The following is a 22,251-nucleotide window of genomic DNA, read 5'->3' on the forward strand; positions in this document are numbered from 1 at the left end:
GTCCTTGGGAAGAGGTGCTTCTCAAATCTGTTTGTATTGTTAAATAGTCCACTTATCCAGTTTAGTGCCATGCAGTGTTACTCCACTGAGGCTCTGCTCTCATAGTTCTTGTGGTACAAAGCGGACACTAAATATATTAGGAAATGGCACTGCTACAATCCAGACTGAATATGAATGAGCTCTGTTCTGGTCTCATCCTCGCAGGGGCTTTATTTATGTAGAGCTGCAGTTTGTTTATTTTAGTGATTTAAAAAAAAAAAAAATTTCTCTGCAACGGTTGAAGATTATGTGCGATAGATTTAAGTGCATTTTACCATTCATACTGGCCCTTTTTCTTTGTGCACAAATATTGGCTTGGATATAACCCCCAGTAATTTTTTCCAGACCTCCGGTGTAATTTCTCGCTCTAGATTTTTCATTTCGCCACGTAAGACCAAGAGTCCCTCTTTTCTGATTAGAACAAAATGACATATACTGTGAGAATCGGTCATTAATTTCTCCCCCAGATGAGGTAGAGTTTCTCATAGTGCAGTGTTTCGGACTCCTCCAGCTGAAAATGCTGTTAACTACTATCAATTTGTGATAATACAGTTCTGAAATATATCTGAGATAATTTGGAACCCTGCAAGTCGCCACCTGGCTCTTTTGCTGGTACGTATTGAAATGTATAACATTATGCTGAGATGGGAATGCCATTAGTCTTCCTCTTCTATTCTATGTTACTAATATAACAGGGGGACTGTAATGATAAAAGTCCTAAGGTAAGTTTTTTCCCAGTTATATTAACGTCTTTGAGAGGGGAGGACATTGACCTCTATGCCTTCCACCATACCTCTACATAGAGGTCCCTTTCATGCACCCAAGGCAGGTTTTCCCTTTGGCGCTCACTGGAGGAATCAAGGTAGTGTGGCTTGCTTGCATCCCTGCATTTGTCTTTGTATACTGATACTCTCTGTAAACATCAAAACCAGGCCTAAAACACCCAATTTTTTTCCGGATTTCCATGGGGAACTGTCTGCACTGCAAATGCCAAAGCTATGCCTAAATTGCAAAATTTGTTTCCAGTTTCCCTAGGGAATAACTTCAGTATCCGGGCATGGGTTCTTCCAGCACCCAAGAAAATGTACCAACCCTCAGAATATTTGTCAACTAGACGCCCACAGGGATCCAGAGTAATGACACATGAGCGGATCCCAGCATATTACCTTACATAGAATACCCAGCAGATGTCAGTATGGTTCAAAAACAGAATTGCCACACTTGCCAGCTGAAGTATGACATATGCAAGGCCTTCTGGGTTAGAAAAATAAATAGGTTCCATGCAAGGCATACCACTCTGGACTCCTCCTGGTGTCTAGTTTCCTGAAATTTCTGAGGTTGGTAGGTTTCTCGGGTGATAGCCAACCCAGGGTTCAAGTCCTGCAGCTAACCACACCCTAGGAATCTGTTAAATTCAAAGCAAATTTCTGTATGTTTCCATGGTATGTTTCTGGACCAATCCTCCCCTGGGAGGTAGGCCCCTCCCTCACTACTCGTAACAAATTGCAGTTCCCACCAATAACCACTAGATTAACCATTAACCTTGGGTTCCAGAGTAGCGTGCTACTTGCCATAAACAGCTTCAACACCTCATCAGGGGTAGTACGCGCTATATAAATGAAAGTACTGTTTTTTTATTGAAAGAAATGTTGGAACACTGGGATTTAGGACTTAAGTTCTCCATAGATTCCAAAACTTTCCCTCACAGAAAGTGTTGACAAGTTTGACATTTGTAGGATATTCTGGGTAAACAAAAGTGGAGTGATCCACACCACTGGGAACCTCAGTGTGTCTAGAAGTTTCTGGTCTTAACCAGCACATGCTACGATACTGCACAGTATACAAATTTGTCAACTATCACTGGTAGGTTACTTGTTGCTTTTATTTTTATTAAATCATTACTGATTTAAGGAAAGCATTTAAAGAAATTGTTTTTGTTTGCGGCATATGAGCTGCAGATCTCACACTGAGCATTAGATCGCCACCTGGTGTTGGGCTCGGATGATTGCATGTTGTCGTCTTGGAAGAAGTCTTTGTAGTCACGAGATAGGTGACTCCTCCCTTGGACGATAGTGCGCATGGGCATCGACTCCATCCTTAGATTGTTTTTCTCCACCACGGGGTTCGGATGCAACTTTTCCGCTCTGGTTCGAAATCTACTTTTCAAGTCGTTCGCGTAAAAACTTTACCAAACAACTTTCGATATCAATAACTATCGACTCGACTTTATAAAATCGATTCTGGTTGTCGATGCGGGCCGATGGGCCTATCCACGCTGTGAGGCCTACAACTCATGGAAAGGACGGCGTTCAAGAGATGCCCAGAGTGTGGAGTAAAATTTCCACACAGCGACCATCACGAGGTGTGTAACCTGTGCTTATCGCCAGAACACGACGAGTCGAGCTGTACAGCCTGCGCTTCCTTTCGATCCGAGATCGGAGGGCCCGTCGACACGATATGTAGAGATCGGCTCCGGAACCGGTGGATATCTTCGACGAAGGTCCATGCGTCCCAGAGGAAGATTCCGATTATCTCCAAATCGTATCTGAGGCAGACTATTCCGATGACTCCATACCTTCGGGTCAACGCATGAGTACTACTGCCCCTACCCTAGCCCCAACACCTACATCGAAGACAAAGATCAAAACGCCGCCTTCGGGGCCCAGTCACACCCGAAACACTGCTTCGAAAGCCCCGCCATCGAGCCCTGCTCCGAAGAAAATATTAAAGCCTTCCGGTAGCCTCATACCGAGCACGTGCCGATACTACCAGCTCCCTCTGCACCAAAATCGAAAGTAGTCCCGGTTCCGAAACACACTCAGAAACCGTCGACTCCTAAAGACAAGACGGCTCCGAAAACAATGAAGCTTGTTTCCGACGCTTCCAAGCCGACCAAAACAGCTTCCAGCCCGAAATCTTCGGTGCCGAAACCTACAAAGCCTGCTTCTGATGCTTTCAAGCGCACGAAACAGGCCTCGACTCCAAAGACAATATCTTCGGTGCCGAAACCTACGCCAAAGGACTCTATAACAGCGCCTAAGGCTAAAGACAAGCTACAACCATGCCCGGAACTGTAAAAATCGGCGCCGAAAGCGATTCCTCAAGAAGAGGAGCCTTTTCAACCTAATCCTTTGCAAAAAAGGATCTACATTGATCCACAAACAGGACAGGTTTCTACTATGCCACACAGAAAGAGAAAGTTAGATACAGCACCTACACCTCCAGTGCCTGTCAAGAAGGATTCTGCCGCATCACCTATGCACCCTTCTTCTCCTTCACCTCCTCTTCCTTCAAACGTTTTACCTCAAAATTCTTCTCCTCATTCTTCCCCACCACATACACCACCTCAGAATGATGATGTGTATAACCTAGGGGAAGGGGGAGACCCAGATAAGCTTTTTCCCTACCCAAGTGATACACCAGACTGGTTGTACCCAAACCCACAGGATGTACCAGATATCCCTGACCCACATACATATCCATCCAAACCATCTCCTCCAGAAGATAATATTGGTTTTGGACACTTACTCAAGAGGGCTGCCATCTATCATGGTGTCACAATGCACTCAGATGAGGCAGAAGAAGATTTTTTGCTAGATACTTTTGAACACTCCCAAAAGTCAGTTCAAATACTACCTATGTTTAAAGGGGCCATTAAACATGCCCCAGAAGTGTTTGAAGATCCTGTACGAGCTTGGATCATAAACCCAAGAATAGAAGAAATGTACAGACCTGCTCCTGGGGATCATGCCTACATTAAGGGACAGCTACCCTTAGATTCCCTAGTCGTTTCAAACGCCAGAAAATGAGCAAACTCCCAAACTTCAGGTGAAGCACCACCTCCTGATAAGGAATCAAAAATAATAGATGCTTCAGGCAAGAGAATAGCTGCCCAAACTACCAAGCCAATTCTTCACCAGTAAAGAATTGGCTTGGTAGTTTGGTCTGCCCTGTTCCCATGATGCACTGGGCCAGGGACAGACTAATTTGCATGTAGCCAGGTTCTGAACTGGGATGGTGCAGTGAGCTAAAAAACGGTGATGGATCAAGCCCTGATCTTTTGACTGGGTAGGAGTGTTCTGCTTAATTCAGATACTCTGTCCATCACCACCCCCCTTTTTGAATCCCAGAGGTAGACACAGCACTTGAAAAAATGAAGAAAGATACTGTTACAGCCAAATCTATGGGAGTTCTGCAGTCCACCCAAGCACAAGGCTCCTTTCGTTGCTCCTTTTACAGAGGGGGCTCCAAACAGGCTGGATCAGACAATTCAGCTTCCTTTACCAATACACAAACATCCTCCAATAAAGGATATTTTAAAGGAGGCTATTGAGGCAACACCAACAAGGGAAGAGAGGTCGAGGAAATAACAATAATCAAACCTCTCCCAACACAAAACCGTGACTTCCTTCTGCTTCCCCAACAGCATTCCACTCCTGTAGGGGGCAGACTAACACAGTTCCTACCTGTCTGGAATTCCATCACAACAGACAAGTGGGTTAGACAGATTATCCAGTATGGCTACTGCCTAGAACTTGCCGCTACCCCTCCACAGATACCACCCAGAACGGGTCCAATGTCTACGGAACATCTAACGCTGCTCAAACAAGAGGTTCTATCATAGCTTCCAAAAAAACGCAATAGAAATAGTTCCATTACAACATCAAGGAACAGGGGTTTACTCGCTGTATTTCCTAATACCCAAGAAGGACGGGACACTAAGACCAATTCTCGACCTCCGACCCCTCAATCTATATATACACACTCAGATCATTTTCATATGATCACTTTACAACAAGTGCTCCCATTGTTGCAACAAGGCGATTTCCTTACTAGACTAGATCTCAAGGACGCCTACTTCCACATTCCCATACATCCTTCTCACAGGAAGTATCTAAGGTTTGTACTAGAAGGACAGCACTATCAGTTCAAAGTCCTTCCATTCGGATCACAACTGCACCAAGGGTGTTTAAAAAGTACCTAGCAGTAGTAGCAGCACATCTCAGAAGACAACACATCCATGTCTTCCCATACCTAGACGATTGGCTCATAAAAGCCAAGTCATTCAATCAGTGTGCCCAACACACATTACAAACGATTCAAACATTGCACAACTTAGGGTTCACAATCAACTACACCAAGTCACACCTTCAGCCCTCTCCTGTACATCAATACCTAGGGGCAACAATAAACGCAGCTACAGCTTATCCCAGTCCAGCCAGGACACAGAGCATTCAAGCCTTAGTCACAAAGTTTCAAACACTACACTCTCTCCCAGCCAGAGTGTTCATGCAACTAATAGGCATGATAGCATCATGCATTTTTATTGTTCCATATGCAAGACTGCAAATGCGCCCATTGCAAGAATGTCTAGCACATCAGTGGAAACAGGCTCAAGGACAACTTACAGACCTGGTCTTGGTAGACAGCCGCACACATTGCTCTCTGCAGTGGTGGAACACCAAAAACTTGTCCAGAGGGAGGCGGTTCCTCAAGCCTGTTCCACAAATAGTACTTATAACAGATGCATCCCTAACAGGATGGCGAGCCTATCACCTCCACCAGGCAACTCAAGGGAAATGGACCACTCAACAAAGAGTGCTCCACATCACTCACATAGAGCTGCTAGCAATATTCCTAGCACTCAAGTCCTTCCAAGTACATGTACAGAACACAGCTGTCCTGATCCGGACGGACAACATAACAGCCATGTACTACACTCAAAAACAGGGGGGGACACACTCTCTGCAACTTTCCCAGCTTGCACAGAACATTTGGAGATGGGCCATTCCACAAAAAATATATCTGCTAGCAGAACACCTTCCAGGAGTTCACAATCGGATAGCAGATCTAAGTCAGCAGACCCAACAGATTCACAAATGGGAACTACATCAGCAAGTTCTCATACCATTCCTTCACAAGTGGGGTCATCCAGACATCGATCTGTTCGCCGCACACGAAAACTCAAAAGGTCCAACCTTCGGCACCAGGTTTCCACACCCGTTGTCCAAAGGCAATGCGATATGGATAAACTGGTCAGGCAGATTTGCGTACGCTTTTCCACCACTCCCACTAATACCACTAGCAGTACGCAAGCTAAGGCAACAGTCTCTCAAAATGATACCAGTAGATCCCACATGGGCACGACAACTGTCGTTCACAACGCTGCTAGAACTCTCGATAGTTCCACACCAAAAACTGTGTCTGACACCATGCATGCTAACGTCAGCTGAATCTAGCGATCTGGATCCTGAAGTCTTAGAGTTTGGTTACCTTAACCTACCACCAGACTGTATGAATATCATTAAGGAAGCCAGAAGACCTACAACTAGAGCCTGCTATGCCGCAAAATGGAAGATATTTGCTATTTACTGCAACAATAATCAAATTGATCCACTAGATGCTTCTATCCAGAATATTATCTGCTACCTTCTACACTTACAAAGATGTAACGTAGCATATTCATCTGTAAGGCCTCATCTTGCAGCCATTGCTGCGTACCTACAAAATAGACAACATCTGTAATTATTTAGAGTACCTGCAATTAAAGCATTTATGGAAGGATTGAAAAGAATCATTCCTCCTAGGTTCCCACCCTCTCCAGTGTGGAACCTAAATGTTCTTACCAGGCTCAATGGACCCCCCTTTTTTCAAAACCGTTTTTATTAAGAGTTCAAGCAGAATTCGGTACAGCCCTCCACAGTCAGGAGGAGACTGTCAATGATTCACGTGTAAAAGCATGGCAGTGAACCCAGAGTTTCAAAATGACATACCCCAACAATCCCCCCCCAATCCCGCCCAGCCCCAAGCAGAAAAACCGCCCCCCACCCCAGCCCCAACTACCCACCCCTTATCCCACCCTAACCCGGTGCACGTGATCAGCGTAGCAACATGAGATGAATAGCAATGGCAGTGTAGGCCAACAGTCTAGGGTACAGGATCCACATCAGGAGACGGGACATCGTCAATGTCTATCGGGGGGTCAAGTGTCAGGCCCCTGTAGTCCGCCCACCGCTTCCATATTTTGTAGTGTTTGCGTGGACACCCCCGGGCTTCAAAGACCGGCAGCTCCAGGCCCATAAGAAAGTCCAATCCTGCCTTCCACACACCAAGCGGGGGGGCCCGGTCGCTCTTCCAGGCCTGGCCAAGTCCCGCTTGGCCACCACCAGACCCAACAGCAGCAAGTGTCGTTTGTAGATGTTACCCCCAACGCCTTCCAGGACATGGAGAAGGCCCAGCCTAGGGGTCCGGGGCAGGTCCCATCCCAACACCTCCGACAGGCAGTCCCAAACCCCAGCCCAGAATCTAGTCAGTCTCTCACAGGACCACACGGTATGGAAAAGCGTCCCCCTTTCAGTACCGCACCTCAGACACTCCGGGGCGGCTATCAGGCCCGCTCGCCACAGACGGTCCCTAGTATAATACGCCCTGTGAAGGTATTTGAATTGGATAAAGCGAAGACGAATGGCTATGGCAGTACCACGGGGAGATTCAAGAGCCTCACGCCAGTCATCCTCATCCAGGGGGCCGACATCATTCTCCCAGGAGGCCTTCAACGTCGACAGGGAAGGGGAACAGTGCGTGACCAGGGAGCGGTATATCTGAGAGACCTTCTTGTCACCCAGGTCCCCCATAAAGAGTTTCGCCTCAATGGGTCTAAATTCAGGGAGTTGCTCTAGGCCCACTAGGCTAGGGGCAAGGGCGTGGCGGAACTGGAGGTACCGGAAGAACTGGGATTTGGGCATGTTAAATTCAGAACTGAGGTCCTGAAAGGACTTAAGCGTAGTGCCAGTAAGAACATGACCGAGAGACGAGATCCCGATCGCATCCCAGCCGCCAAACCCCGATAAGGAAGCCAATGCCGGAAGCAAGCCATTACGCCACAACGGGGTCTCGGCCGTTAGCCTACCCCACCAACCCACACGATGCAAGGCTTGTCGCCAGATTGCGAAGACCACCTGAGTGACTCTCTGCAACAATCTCCTCCGTCTGGCCGAATACAATAAGGTGTGTAGGGAGGCACCATCCATCAGAGAGTGCTACAGGGCATAGGCCGGATCACTACGGTCCACGTACCACCACTCGTTAAGCACCAGGAGGTGGGAGGCTTGATAGTAAGACAGTAGATCCGCGGACGCCATGCCGCCGCAGTAAGTAGAGAGAAAGCACGTGCGCAGCGCGACTCTAGAAGCACCCCCAGTCCACAGAAACCGACCCAGCACCGAGTTAACACCGCGGAACCACCGTGAGTCGATCTGAAATGGATGGTTCTGCAGTTGGTAGAGAAGCCGAGGTAGGGCCACCATCTTGAAGATGGCCGACCGGCCATAAATGTTAAGGGGCATACGCGTCCACGTCTTGACGTCCATCTGGACCCGATCCCACACCGGCTGGACATTCCGATCCCACGCTACCGAGGCCGAAGCCGAGAGAAAAACGCCCAAATACTTCACGCCATCGGCAGCCACCCGAAGGGACGCAGCCCACGGACAGCAGGCCGAGTCACCTCCCAACACCCATAGGGTCGACTTACGCGGATTAAGAAAGAGCCCCGACGCCTGACCTAACTCCTGCATCAACTCAAGGATACGGGGGCCCGTACGCTGCAAATCTGTCATGAAGAAAAGTACGTCATCCGCATACAAAGCTATGCGGTCCGAGTGGTCCGACCCCCACACAAAGCCTCGATAAAGTGCATCTCGGCGCACCTGGGCGGCCAACGGCTCCATAGCCAGGGCAAATAGGTACGGGGAGAGGGGGCACCCCTGACGTGTACCCCTGGTCACAGGAAACCGAGCGGAGACCGCCCCAGAGACCCGCACCGAAGCCGTAAAACCCGTATAAAGCAACCTAACATAGGAGACAAAGACCGGGCCCAAGTTCAGCAGCGGCAGAAGAGCAAAAAGATAGGTCCAGCTGACCGAATCAAAGGCACTATCAATATCCGCCAGCAGAAGCGCCGCCTGATCCCCCGAAGACCCGATCGCGTCAATCGCGGCCTGCGCCCGCCGAATGTTGTGTCTCGTTGCCCTGTGCGGCATGAAGCCCGCCTGATCTGGGTGGACAAGGGCCGAGATGTGAGGAAGCAGGCGGTTCGCGAGCGCCTTGGCCAGGAGCTTAGCCTCGAAGTTAATGAGGGATATAGGACGATAGGACTCGTGGCGATCGGGGGGTCTGCCAGGCTTCTGGAATACTACAATTTCGGCATGACGCCAGTCCGGGGGGAGGCTGCCACGTTCCCTCGCCAATTCCAGCGCCCGCCTGTAGTGGGGTCCGAGCTGCAGATGAAACTTCCTATAGAATTCACTAGGGAACCCACTCGGCCCAGGCGCCTTGCCCGCATTGAGCTGACCCAGTGCGTCGCCCAACTCCTCTGCCGTCAGGGGGAGATCCAAGGCATCGCGCACCTCATCCGAGATAGCATGCGGGGGGACCGCCGCAAGGTATCCCCCAATGCCGTCCGGGGACATGTCCTCCCGAGAGGCATATTGACGCCCATAATAGTGCGCAAAGCTCGCCGCCAGTATCGCAGGATCCGTTATCGCTACCCCGGCGTCGTCGACCAACCCCGGCAGAGTGACTGGCTGCAAGGACTGCTGACAAAGCCTGTGGAGCATGGTGCAAGACTTATCGCCCCACTGGTACACCCTACTACGCGTAGCCAACCACGCCTGGCGAGCCTCGTCTAATAAGGCAGAGGAGTAAGACTGCTGCGCCTGTAGGAGTAGCCGCAGTGTAATATCATCGGCTGCTTCCCTATGTCTCGCCTCCAGCACCTCCACTCGCGCCGCAGCGGCAACAATGCCACTCTGTCGAGTCCGACGGGCAGAAGCGCACCAGGCAATATCAATACTCCGCAGGACGGGTTTCATAGCCTCCCAGACCGTCACCGCGTCCACCCCCACCGTAAGATTGTCCTGCCAATAATGGGCAATCGCACCACGCAAATGCTGGGAGTAGTCCGGACGCTGCAGGTGCCACGTAGACATCCGCCATCGAAACGGTTGGCGCGCCTTACAAAGATCAATTTGGACCGCCACGGGGGAGTGGTCAGATAGCCCGCGAGGCCGGATCGCCGCCCCTTTCACCCTGTCAAGGAAAGCCCCCGGCACAAACACACAATCAAGGCGCGAAAGGGAGCCATGCACAGCCGAAACATAAGTGTACTCCCGCCGCGCTGCATGCAGGTGTCGCCAAACATCCACCCATCCTAGACCATCAATCATGGCACTCAACCGTGTAGGGGAGGCCACAGGTGCAGCCCCCAGTCCCCTCTGCCTGTCCAATGCCATGTCCACCACATCATTCCAGTCGCCACCAATCACAGCCAGGGAACGGGGGAGCTCAGTCCACAGGGCAAACAATCGCTCCGCAAGGACCCATTGCAGCGGGGGAGGGGCATACACACTACCAAACACCACAGGCTCTACACCGATCTTCCCCTGTATAAACACAAATCGGCCCTGAGGATCAAGCCACTGACGCTCATGAGTGTAGGCCAACCGTCTGTGGACAAGAATGGCCACCCCCCTCGAGCCCCTAGTAAACCCAGCATGGAACACTTGGTGGAAGCCAAACCGCTGCAGACTCAGTGCCTTAGAGCCCAACATGTGTGTTTCCTGAAGGAGGAGTACATCTGCAAGGTCCCTTTTTGCCCAGCGAAGCACAGCCCCCCGCTTAATCTTGTCCAGGAGCCCCCGAACATTCCAGCTCAGAATGCGCATGGAAGCGCCAGGAGACGCTAGACTTGGAACATCAGCCATTGTCATGATTAGGGAATTCCCGTGCTCCCCAGCACCCGACCCAGACCTCCCACACCCCAATTGCAAAGATCACAAAGAACACGTGCACCCCACATAACACAACCCCAAACCCCACACCCCAGCTCCCCCCTCCCCCACCCCTATACCTCAAAAAACAATGAAGCATCTGTCGCGGCATACGGTACTCCAGGCCCAAAACATAGTGCTGAAAGTCAAGCATGCCAATGGATCCCAACTAGCCCCCCCTCAACCAACTAGACACACTCGCAAAAACCACCCCCCAGTCCCAATAGGAGGAGGCAGCCCATAGAACGTGCCCCGAACCCCCATCAAACACATAGCCAGGCTAAAGGCAGTGCAGCACAAAGAAACAGTTTGCCGCAAGGGTCCCATATATCCGCCAAAGAACAGGGTAATACTGCACCAGCCAATGTTAGTCCCACCGAGCAAAGTTCAGCCGCCACGGTGGAAGATCACAGAAGAAAGGCATTCAGTAGGTGGCCAGCCAACGATGATCAGACGTCCTTGTCAGATGCGTCCGTAGCATGTTGCGTGTCCCCCAGAAGGGGGTCCCGGGACAGGGACCGTCGTCGCGAGCGGGACTTGCGAGGTCGTTTTCCTTTGCCCGGCTGATCACCCCGCTCCTGAGATGAGCTGCGCGAGGAGCCGGGGTGCAACCCCGGCTGGGCGTGTGGTCGTAGTCTGACCGCCTCGTCGGTCCACCTGAAGACGGCCTCCGGAGTATCGAAGAAATGGGTCTTAGAGTTGAAGATCACCCGGAGGCGGGCCGGGTAAAGCAGCGAGTATTGAATTTTCAGGCCGCGCAGCTTGGCCTTGGCCGCCAGGAAGGAATGTCTCTGCTGCTGGACCAGTCTGGTATAGTCCGGGAATATCATGATCTTATGATTATCATAGAGTAGAGTGTCTTTAAGTCGCGCCTCACGGAGAATGACGTCCCTATCATGGAAGTTGAGGATCCGGGCGATGATCGGGCGAGGCCGCTCCCCAGTCGGCGGCTTCTGCGTTAAGGCACGGTGTGCACGCTCCACCACGAAGCAGCGCGACAGGGCGTCCGGGGGCAGCCAGCTCTCCAGCCACTGGGATAGGAAAGCGTCCATATGTCCCTTCTCACAGTCCTCCGGAAAGCCAATAAAGCGCAGGTTGTTCCGTCGCGCCCGTCCTTCAGCGTCCTCCACACGAAGCGCTAGGCCACGCTGAGTCTGTTCCAGGTCAGCAAACCTCTTCTTGAGAGCGCCAACGTCTCCCTCCACCGTCGTGACCCTGGTCTCCGTTTCAGTGATGCGGGCGACCGCATTGCGAAGGTCCTGACGCAACAGCATCACATCGGCACCCACTGCGCCAATCTTTGCGTCTAGCATGTCGCGGGACTGCGTAATGGCCGTCAGCAGCGCTGCATTGTCCGGTCCAGCATTCTGGCCTCCTCCGGCACCCCCTCCAGGGCCAGTGAATTTGTCGATAGGTCCCGTTTTAGCGGCGGCCGCGCCACCTCCACCTCTGGTCATGGCGGCAGCAGAGACGGCCGGGCAACACGCACCTGCAAGAGGGTCGCCCCTCGTGAATGTCCACCACTCAGGCCCCGGGTCAGGGCTTTCGGGGCTCCTATGCTCCTGCACCTCCGGTCCAAGGATCAGCGTCTGTGACTCCGGGCAGGGGCCGCCAAACTCGAGGCCCCGGCTCCGCCAAGGCCAGGTAGGCCGCAGGTTCTCCAAGGCGCTCACCAGGCACTAGCCCTCCTCACTTGCACTACGAGGAAGGGCAGGGGAGCCCGTGGTGGCTCTCCCGCAGCAGGCAGCCCCGGATCACGGTCAGAAAATGGCGCCGCAGACCCCAGGACGAGCTCTCAGGTCCGGGTGCGCCAAAATCGAGGCCCCGGCTTGTCTGATCGGCACTAGGCCGCCCGCTGCTCCAGCCCGCCTCGCCGCCTGGAAGGGTCCCGGCGCGCCGGTCCCGGCACCGGATGTATCCCAAAGTCGTCTGCCACCTTCGCCCCAGACGTGATGTGTTTTTCGGGTCCGGGGGCCAGGAGAAATGAAAGGATAATCGTCGGGCCGGCGGGAGCTTTAGCAAGCCACGTCCGCCATGATCGCCCGCTAAGCCACGCCCCATCTTGGACCCCCCTTTTGAACCTTTACACAAATGTGAACTGCAATTCCTCACATGGAAAACAGCTTTCCTTATTGCTATTACCTCTCTCAGAAGAGTAAGTAAAATTCAGGCTCTCACTATACAAGAAGCATTTTTACAACTACACCGTAACAAAGTGGTCCTAAGAACAAATCTAAAATTCCTTCCTAAAGTCATTACTCCATTTCTTCTAAACCAATCAGTAGAGTTGCTGGTGTTTTTTCAAAACCCAGACTCTGTAGCAGAAAGAGCTCTACACACCCTAGACATAAAAAGAGCCTTTCTCTATTACATTGATAGGACTAAAACCTTTCGAAAAACAAAACAATTGTTTGTAGCTTTCTCACCACCACATAAAGGCAACCCCATCTCTAAAGCTGGAATTGCTAGGTGGACTGTGAAATGCATACAAATATGCTATCAAAAAGCAAAACGTACATTAACAATTCCTCCTAGAGCGCACTCCACACCAAACTAGGAGCCTCTATGGCCTTCTTATGGAACATTCCTCTAGAAGACATATGCAAAGCAGCACCATGGTCTACAATACATACCTTCACTAAACACTATTGTGTTGATGTGCAAGCAAAGCAGCAAACTGCAGTAGCCAAGCTGTCCTCAAAACTCTCTCTCAAAGAACTGCAACAGATACAGGCGACCACCGCTAGGGGAAACACTGCTGTATAATCAATGCTCAGTGTTAGATCTGCAGCTCATATGCCTCGAACGGTAAATGCTACTTACCAGTATGCATCTGTTCTTGGCATGTAGAGCTGCAGAGTCTCACAAGCCCACCCGCCTCCTCGGGACATGTATCTGTTCCAGTTCTATCTTAGATATACACACATGGACATCCCTTTTTTTCTATTTCTACTAACTCCATCATTTCCTATCATGGCAAAAAACAATCTAAGGATGGAGTCGATGCCCATTCGCACTATCGTCCAAGGGAGCAGTCACCTATCTTGTGACTACAAAGACTTCTTCCAAGACGACAACAACATGCAATCATCCCAACACCAGGTGGCGATATAATGCTCAGTGTGAGACTCTGCAGCTCTACATGCCAAGAACAGATGCATACTGGTAAGTAGTATTTACCTTTCTGCATTTATCGACAATTTCGAATCCACCTGGGATTATTGTTTAAGTACCAGAGCATCTAAATTTTAACAGTGCTTTGTTTTATTGCAGGTGCTTGTTCTTACTCCAACAAGGGAGCTAGCCATTCAGGTGTCCAGAGACTTTAAAGACATTACTAAAAAACTCACAGTTGATTGTTTCTATGGTGGCACAGCATATCGTGCACAATGTAAGTACTCTGTTTTCCGTTAGGCTGTTTCCAGAACTTCTCATTTAATTATACCAAAATGATATGAATAAACGTTGATTACTGCTACATGATATTAGTTTCCCACCCAACTGGTAATTAAATTTTGCTGTAAAATGGTGATGTATAAGGGGATCGCTGGCACACTCCTCTTTAGTTTGTGCTTTAGTAAAAAAGTGTGGGTTTATTAAATAGCCCGTGTTAGAATTGTTTTGGTGTCTTGCTTTGTGAATTGGATGGTGTTCTTATTGTATTGTTCCGATCTTTGAGCTGTGCTCACTTGTGAAGCCGAGGGAAACTGGTTCAATATTGATCCCAAGGCAAGCAACTAGACGTATGAGAGTAAAATCAATAAAGTATCTTGAGCTGAATAAGTCAAAAGCTGGATTATAGAGCAGCTCCTTAGAATGCATCCTATTTCCATCACATTCACAGTCCCTCAGGGAGTCAGTCAAGTATAACAAAGTGTACAGTAACCTCTAGAGACAACACCACACAGTTGCTCCATTACAATGTACAGTGTACCTCCAAGTGCAGGTATGCTGGGAAAGACGTGTAAATAGAAAAAAAAAATCTGCATTCAGTATATCCAAATAATAATCTATTTGTAGCTCGGGAGACTATTACAGTAAAGGGTGCCCACCACCTCACATTTTGATAGTCCATTTTTCTGCTTCCTACCATGCCAAGCTCAGCACCCATCCGCTCTGCTTATACTTGTATAACTATTTCACCCCTCTCCTTGCTTTTGCTGACCCAATTACACTATCAGTTGCACATGGCAATGAAGCGACGCCGTGTGCTCCATCTAGGAAATGTAGATAAGTTACAGAGTATTGTCTGCAATGTGGCGGCCGCCTTCATGAAATAAGAGACTTCTATTCATTATAGGTTATCTCTAGAAGGTTTACTCATTGATACTTAAGTACCGTAATTCAATCAGTTTGAAATTTTGTAATGGGAACAATTTGATCTTGGCCTAATTTATAATAATCTTGGAGTGTCATTCAAAAACCCGGATGATGAAGAGTAATGTGGAAATTATAAACTATGGGTTGGCAATAAACAATAGAACGTCGGCAGCGCATAGACATTCTGCCTTCAACTTTCCTACCAATGGAACCCACACAGCAAGGGATCCTGCCTAATCTAACTCCTAGCTCGGAAGGCTGACAGTACCTCTGAGACTTGGGGTCCAGTATATATCAGATCAGGCCTCCTTTACCAGAACAGCCACAGCACGCGCAAGGTTAGGGTGCAAAGCCTATCTTCCAAAGAAACCCAAACAAATAACTTGGTTTATTATAGCCTAACGCCTTTTTTTGTGTCCAAGCATTAGATTGCCAAATGGTCATGTAGGTTCGCAGACTGAAAAGCACAATTATAGAACGAGTTGAAGAGCTGCAGATAAGCGTTGTTTATGGGGGAGTCTGGGGTTCTCTTTCCTGTATGGTAATTCCCCCGACTGGAACTCCGGGGGCATGGCTGCCGCAAGGCCGGGAAGCCAAGAGGGGAGCCCTTACCTATAACCCTGCAGCTGCACCTTTGCGTTGAAGCCAGGGGCCTGAGAGATTTGATGCCACCGAAGCCCTGCTGAAGTCCCGTTGACGCCCTAGTGCCCTCAACTTGTCTTTCTCTGTGTGAAGAAAGACCCTTGTTGCAGGATCAGTCCCCTTTTTGCTAGATTGTACTGGAGTACTGATTCTGAACACAGGAGCGCTGACATCCAGCGCCCAGTTACGTGCTCTGACCCCTAAAGTATAGGTGCAGTTGGCCAATAACTGATTGGCATAGCTAATTTACCAGTCGGTTCCTGACATATGGTACTCTGTTCATCCAGGAACTGTATGGTAAATGTCACCTGCAGTTCTTATTGTGCCACCACTAAAGTGACAAGTGAAAACAGGATTCTAGACCTGCCACTGCTTCCTAGCTGTGCAGCTTTTAAATTGCAAATTCGACCGGGGCAAAATAAACTCTTTGACAGGCCTAAGCCTTCCTTTTCAATAATTGTAAGTCACTCTTAAGGTCGGATGTACATACCCATTAGGCAGGTTGCATGGCAATTAAAAAGTATGAAGTGTATTCTTAGTGCGTTTTACATGTCCAGACAGTGAACAATCTAAATGGTATTGCAGTTGGCCAATAACTGATTGGCATAGCTAATTTACCAGTCGGTTCCTGACATATGGTACTCTGTTCATCCAGGAACTGTATGGTAAATGTCACCTGCAGTTCTTATTGTGCCACCACTAAAGTGACAAGTGAAAACAGGATTCTAGACCTGCCACTGCTTCCTAGCTGTGCAGCTTTTAAATTGCAAATTCGACCGGGGCAAAATAAACTCTTTGACAGGCCTAAGCCTTCCTTTTCAATAATTGTAAGTCACTCTTAAGGTCGGATGTACATACCCATTAGGCAGGTTGCATGGCAATTAAAAAGTATGAAGTGTATTCTTAGTGCGTTTTACATGTCCAGACAGTGAACAATCTAAATGGTATTTCACTGTGGCAGGTCTGGCCTCCTATAGAAAAGCACTGGGTTACATTATAACACTTTATAACTTCAGGTTGGTAATAGCTAAAGCAAACACAAGGGGATGATGGACGGAGCGCTGAAACTTTTCAGGCACTCACCCCCAGTCACAGATCTGTGTTGAATCCATTATCGTTCTTCAGCTCACTTCGCCACCTCAGTTCAGACCTAACTATATGCAAATCAGTCTTGACCCTGTGCCTCATGGTAACAGTTCAGCCCGAACTGCTAAGACAGGTCTTCCCTGAACTAGAAACAAGCATCCTGAGACCGGTTTCGAGGTAACACCCCTCATCAGCCAGGCTAACTTGAATCCAGTAGCGAAATGAGCAAGGGACCCACGTCTGGGCATAGCCTGCCAACTTAGGGCGCACAAAGAAAACACAAGGGGATGATGGACGGAGCTAAAACCATGGCTCAAGTACTCCAGTTCATGGTAATTTAAAATCCAAACTGGTTGTGAAGTTGGATTTGAAATCACTATTTTGAAAATGTCACTTTTTGTTGTAACAAACTTTCTAAGAGCCGTGTTAAGATCAAGAAATTCTAGACGGGACTGTGGATATAAGGACTTTTGCGATTTTGCACATTATTATTATTATTATTATTATTATTATGCGTTCTTATATAGCGCTCGATTACCCGTAGGCATCTCGGCGCTTGCCTTGGGAACCCATCCTGGCTTTTCCCTGTGAGATCCAAGGTGAAAGCCAGGCATCCCGCCGCGGGGGGGGGGCCGTAGTGGAGATTAAGCAGGCTGATGCCCAGAGCTGCAGAGTGTGAACCCATGATTCGAGTAGGCACCGAAACGAGAATTATCGAGTCCGTGGATATTTGGGCTCAAGACCCTGCCGCGTCGGGAATTGAATCCTGGTCCCGGGTCTGACCTCTGCTTCAGGGTCTACCTCCTCTAACCAGTGAGCCACACTTCTCCACATATCGTGACATGTAGTTTTAAATGAATTTGTTACTGTTTTTTTATCCCTGTTTCTTTTATGGCTGTGATTACAGCCGAATAAAGAATATTATTATTAAATGTCACATTCAGTAATATGGAACTTTTCTGCCTAAAGTCTGAAGTGGTACGGAGTACAAGATTACACTGACTCCAATCCTTAGACATCACTTGAAAGCAGTATATCGCCTACCCTTTCTTTACTGGAGGGTATTGCTGTCTGCTTTCTCTCAGACCCCATTTTTAAAATTATTTCATTAACTTGATGTGTGTGTGTGTGGGTGTATATATGTATGTGTATGTGTGTATATATGTATATGTATTGTATATGTATGTGTGTGTGTATATATATATATATATGTTCGAGGCATATGGGCTGCAGATGGTACATTTATGAATAGATCGCCATCTGGTGTTGGGCTCGGATGATTGCACTTTGTTTTTCTTCTGGAGAAGTCTTTGTCGTCATAGGTGACTCCTCCTCTCGGTGTTAGTGCGCATGGGCATCGGCTCCATCCTTAGATTGTTTTTTTCCGCCATCGGGTTCGGATGAGGATAGAAGCGCTCCGGACCGACTTCAACAAAGAAGGTTATAACCGGCGCGTATTCCTTTCCAAATCGACGGTATCGTTATCGAACGCGACTTCACCCCATACCGACGCGATTCGAAGGACGACGACTACGAGAAACTCGACGTAGTCCAGCCCGGGGTCCATGGAAAGGACTCCATTCAAAAAATGTCCAACGTGTGGTGCTAAGTTCCCACACAAGGACCTACACGAAGTGTGCAACCTCTGCTTGTCCCCTGAACACGAATCCAGGGACTGTGAGGCCTGTGCAGCGTTCTCGTCAAAGTCGACGATTAGAAACCGTCGAGCCCGAAGACACGAGGTATCGAGAATGCAGTCACAAGCAATCCCGGAGCTGTTAGAGGACCAGCACCCAGAAGAGGAGGAAGAAGAGGCCGACGAGGCGGGGTCAGAAGCGGACGAGTCCGACGTCGAGGAATTCGACGTCCAACAAACCGTGAGTGACGACGTCCCTTTACCGAAAAACAGACCCCGCACGGTGTCGACCCCGCCCTCGAGCCCGGTCAGACAACCGAAAAAAGTTTCCAACGCCCCGCCTTCGAGCCCGGCAACGAAACAGAAACCGAAACACTCGGTCTCCCATCATAGTGGTTCCGGTTCCGATAAACCAACCACATCGACACCGAAGCACCAAGTAAAGGAAAGCTCGAAGTCGAAGCAGTCCATGTCGACACCGAAGCACGCTTCGGCGCCGAAAACACCCTCGACACCGGGGACATCTTCGATACCGAAGAAGTCGGATCCGAACAAAACTTCGGCACCGAAAATACAAATGGACATTTCAAAGAAAAGACACCTTTCGGAACCGAAAACTGCGGTACCGACACAGGAACACGGAACGGATCCTAAACAAAAGACTTTGTTTATTGACCCAAAGACTGGCAAGGTAGTCACAGAGCTACCTAAAAAGAGGAAACATGAACATTTGGACGACAAGGCTCATCCAAAGAAGAGAACAATGGGGACGAATACAACTCCTCCCCCTTCTCCCAAACCTCACACACCATCTCCGCCTATTCCTCACAATAGGCCAGATATTCCTCCCACACGTCCATCTACACCTACAACAGATGGAGAAAGTGACACAGGGGAGGGGGGACACCCTGGGGATGATGAGGACACAATCCCAGAGGAGGCAGACCCATGGGAGGAGTATAATGTGGGATCAGGTAATGATACCGACCTTGAGTCATATCCCTCAAAACCTTCACCTCCTGATGACAATACTGGGTTTGCACAACTCATTACTAGAGCAGCAACATTTCATAAGGTAGACCTACATACAGAACCTCTAGTACAGGATTTCTTATTAGAGACACTACCTACTGCACAAAGAACATCAGGAACACTACCAATGCTAAAAGGCCTTCTCAGTCATACATCAGAGATATTCAAAGACCCAGTGAGGGCTAGGGTATTGAACCCAAGAATTGATAAAAAATATAGGGCAGCTCCAAAAGACCCAATATACATTAAGGGACAAATTCCTCTAGACTCACTAGTGGTCACAAACGCTCGCAAGAGAGCAAACTCTTTATCTACGGGAGAAGCGCCACCTCCTGACAAGGAGTCTAAACTAATAGATGCCTCTGGCAAGAGAGTAGCATCTCAAGCGGCAAACAGTTGGCGCATAGCTAATACGCAAGCACTACTTGCAAGGTATGACAGAGCGCATTATGATGAGTTAGAAACACTCATCAAACATCTCCCTAAAGAACATCAAAAGAGAGCTGATCAACTTATACAAGAAGGGAAGTTAATTACTAACACTTCAATAAAGTGCGCCCTAGACGCGGCAGAAACTGCGGCAAGGTCGACAAATACAAGCATCATGCTAAGGAGACATGCATGGCTCAGAGTGTCAGGATTCAAACAAGAGGTACAAACCTCGTTACTTAATCAACCTTTTGATGGGAAAACACTTTTTGGCACAGGGACAGATGAGGCCCTAGAAAAAATGAAAAAGGATACAGAAACGGCTAAATCAATGGGAGCATTGCAGCAGCCGACACAAAGAGGTTCCTTTCGTAGATCCACCTATAGAGGAGGATCCAAAAGTACAGGTACAAACCAACAGCAAACCTCTTTTACACCTACATCACCCAGAGGTAATTCTAGAGGTGGATACAGGGGTAACAACAACAAGGGTAGAGGTCGCGGAAACAACAACAACCGCAACTCTCCAACCCCAAAACAGTGACTTCATAGAGCTTCCCCCAGACCATATAACACCGGTAGGGGGACGCCTATCACAGTTCCTACCTGTCTGGGAAAACATCACATCAGACAAGTGGGTAAGACAAATTATCCAACATGGTTATTGCCTAGAACTCACAGCTACCCCACCAAACATCCCCCCCAAACAGCGTCCAATGAAACAAGATCACCTGACACTGTTAAAACAGGAAGTAATATCACTGCTAGAAAAGCATGCCATAGAGAAGGTTCCACAGCACCAACAGGGAACAGGAGTATACTCACTATACTTCCTAATCCCCAAAAAGGACGGGTCTCTAAGGCCAATACTGGACCTAAGACCTCTCAACGCATACATAAATTCGGAACATTTCCACATGGTCACGCTCCAACAAGTACTTCCTTTACTGAAGAAAGGGGAATTTCTTTCTACACTGGATCTAAAAGACGCTTACTTTCATATCCCTATTCACAAAGCCCACAGGAAATACCTCAGGTTTGTGGTAGAAGGACAACATTATCAGTTCAAAGTCCTCCCATTTGGTGTCACGACGGCACCAAGAGTGTTCACAAAATGCCTGGCAGTGGTAGCAGCTCACCTAAGAAGACAACAAATTCATGTCTTCCCATACTTGGACGACTGGCTAATAAAAGCCAGGTCGCAAGAGGAGTGTCTGCAACACACACAAAAGACAATTCAGCTACTACACCAGCTAGGGTTCACGGTGAACTACACAAAGTCACACCTACAACCAAACAAAGTTCAACAATATCTGGGGGCTACCATAGACACAGAAAAAGCCAAAGTGTACCCCAACCCAATAAGAGTCCAAGCAATGCTTACAATCATTCAGAGATTTCAGCCACAACACTCACTAACAGCAAGAGTGTTCATGCAGCTACTAGGCATGATGTCATCATGCATACTGCTAATACCATATGCAAAACTACAAATGCGTCCGCTACAAGAATGCTTAGCGACACAGTGGAATCAGGCTCAAGGACAGATTACGGATCTGGTGTTGGTAGACGACCGCACACACCGCTCTCTGAAGTGGTGGAACAGAACAAACATTACCAAGGGGCGGTCGTTCCTAGAACCAATTCCACAGGTGACAATAACAGCAGACGCATCGCTCACCGGATGGGGAGCACATATGGACAAATACACAGTACAAGGAAGGTGGAGTGTGCAGGAAAAAACACTGCACATCAACTATCTAGAACTACTGGCAGTGTTTCTAGCATTGAAAGCCTTTCAGATACATGTTATCCACAAAGCAGTCCTGATCAGAACAGACAACATGACAGCAATGTATTATATTCAAAAACAGGGGGGGACGCACTCTCTCCAATTATCCAGACTGGCACAGGAGATTTGGAGATGGGCCATTCCTCAAAACATCTATCTGTTAGCCGAACACCTACCAGGAGTTCAAAACCAGATAGCAGACATCTTAAGCAGACAGTCGGAACAAATACACGAATGGGAACTGCACCAACAAATACTGCAGCCATTCTTCCAAAGATGGGGACAACCAGAGATAGACCTATTTGCCACTCATCAGAACGCAAAATGCCAAAGCTTCGCGTCCAGGTACCCACATCACCTGTCGCAGGGCAATGCGTTATGGATAAATTGGTCCAACAAATTTGCATACGCTTTTCCCCCTCTCCCACTAATCCCATTAGTGGTCA

The 22,251-nt window shown here is 48.7% G+C and overlaps 1 protein-coding gene across 2 annotated transcripts in view; it reads left to right on the forward strand.

Annotated features, from left to right (window-relative positions):
* The window catches only part of LOC144754879 (nucleolar RNA helicase 2-like), a 650,789-nt gene that overhangs the window by 191,510 nt on the left and 437,028 nt on the right, over window positions 1-22,251 (forward strand). The window contains exon 6 of one of the 2 annotated variants that reach the window (XM_078643201.1): window positions 14,142-14,259. In XM_078643201.1, coding sequence (XP_078499327.1) covers window positions 14,142-14,259 — 118 coding nt within the window. Of the gene's footprint in view, window positions 1-14,123; window positions 14,260-22,251 lie in introns of both variants that reach the window. The other variant, XM_078643200.1, reaches the window with a different exon arrangement.

Source organism: Lissotriton helveticus, chromosome 5_1 (genome assembly GCF_964261635.1).
Source record: "Lissotriton helveticus chromosome 5_1, aLisHel1.1, whole genome shotgun sequence".
In the NCBI taxonomy this organism is placed as follows: domain Eukaryota; kingdom Metazoa; phylum Chordata; class Amphibia; order Caudata; family Salamandridae; genus Lissotriton; species Lissotriton helveticus.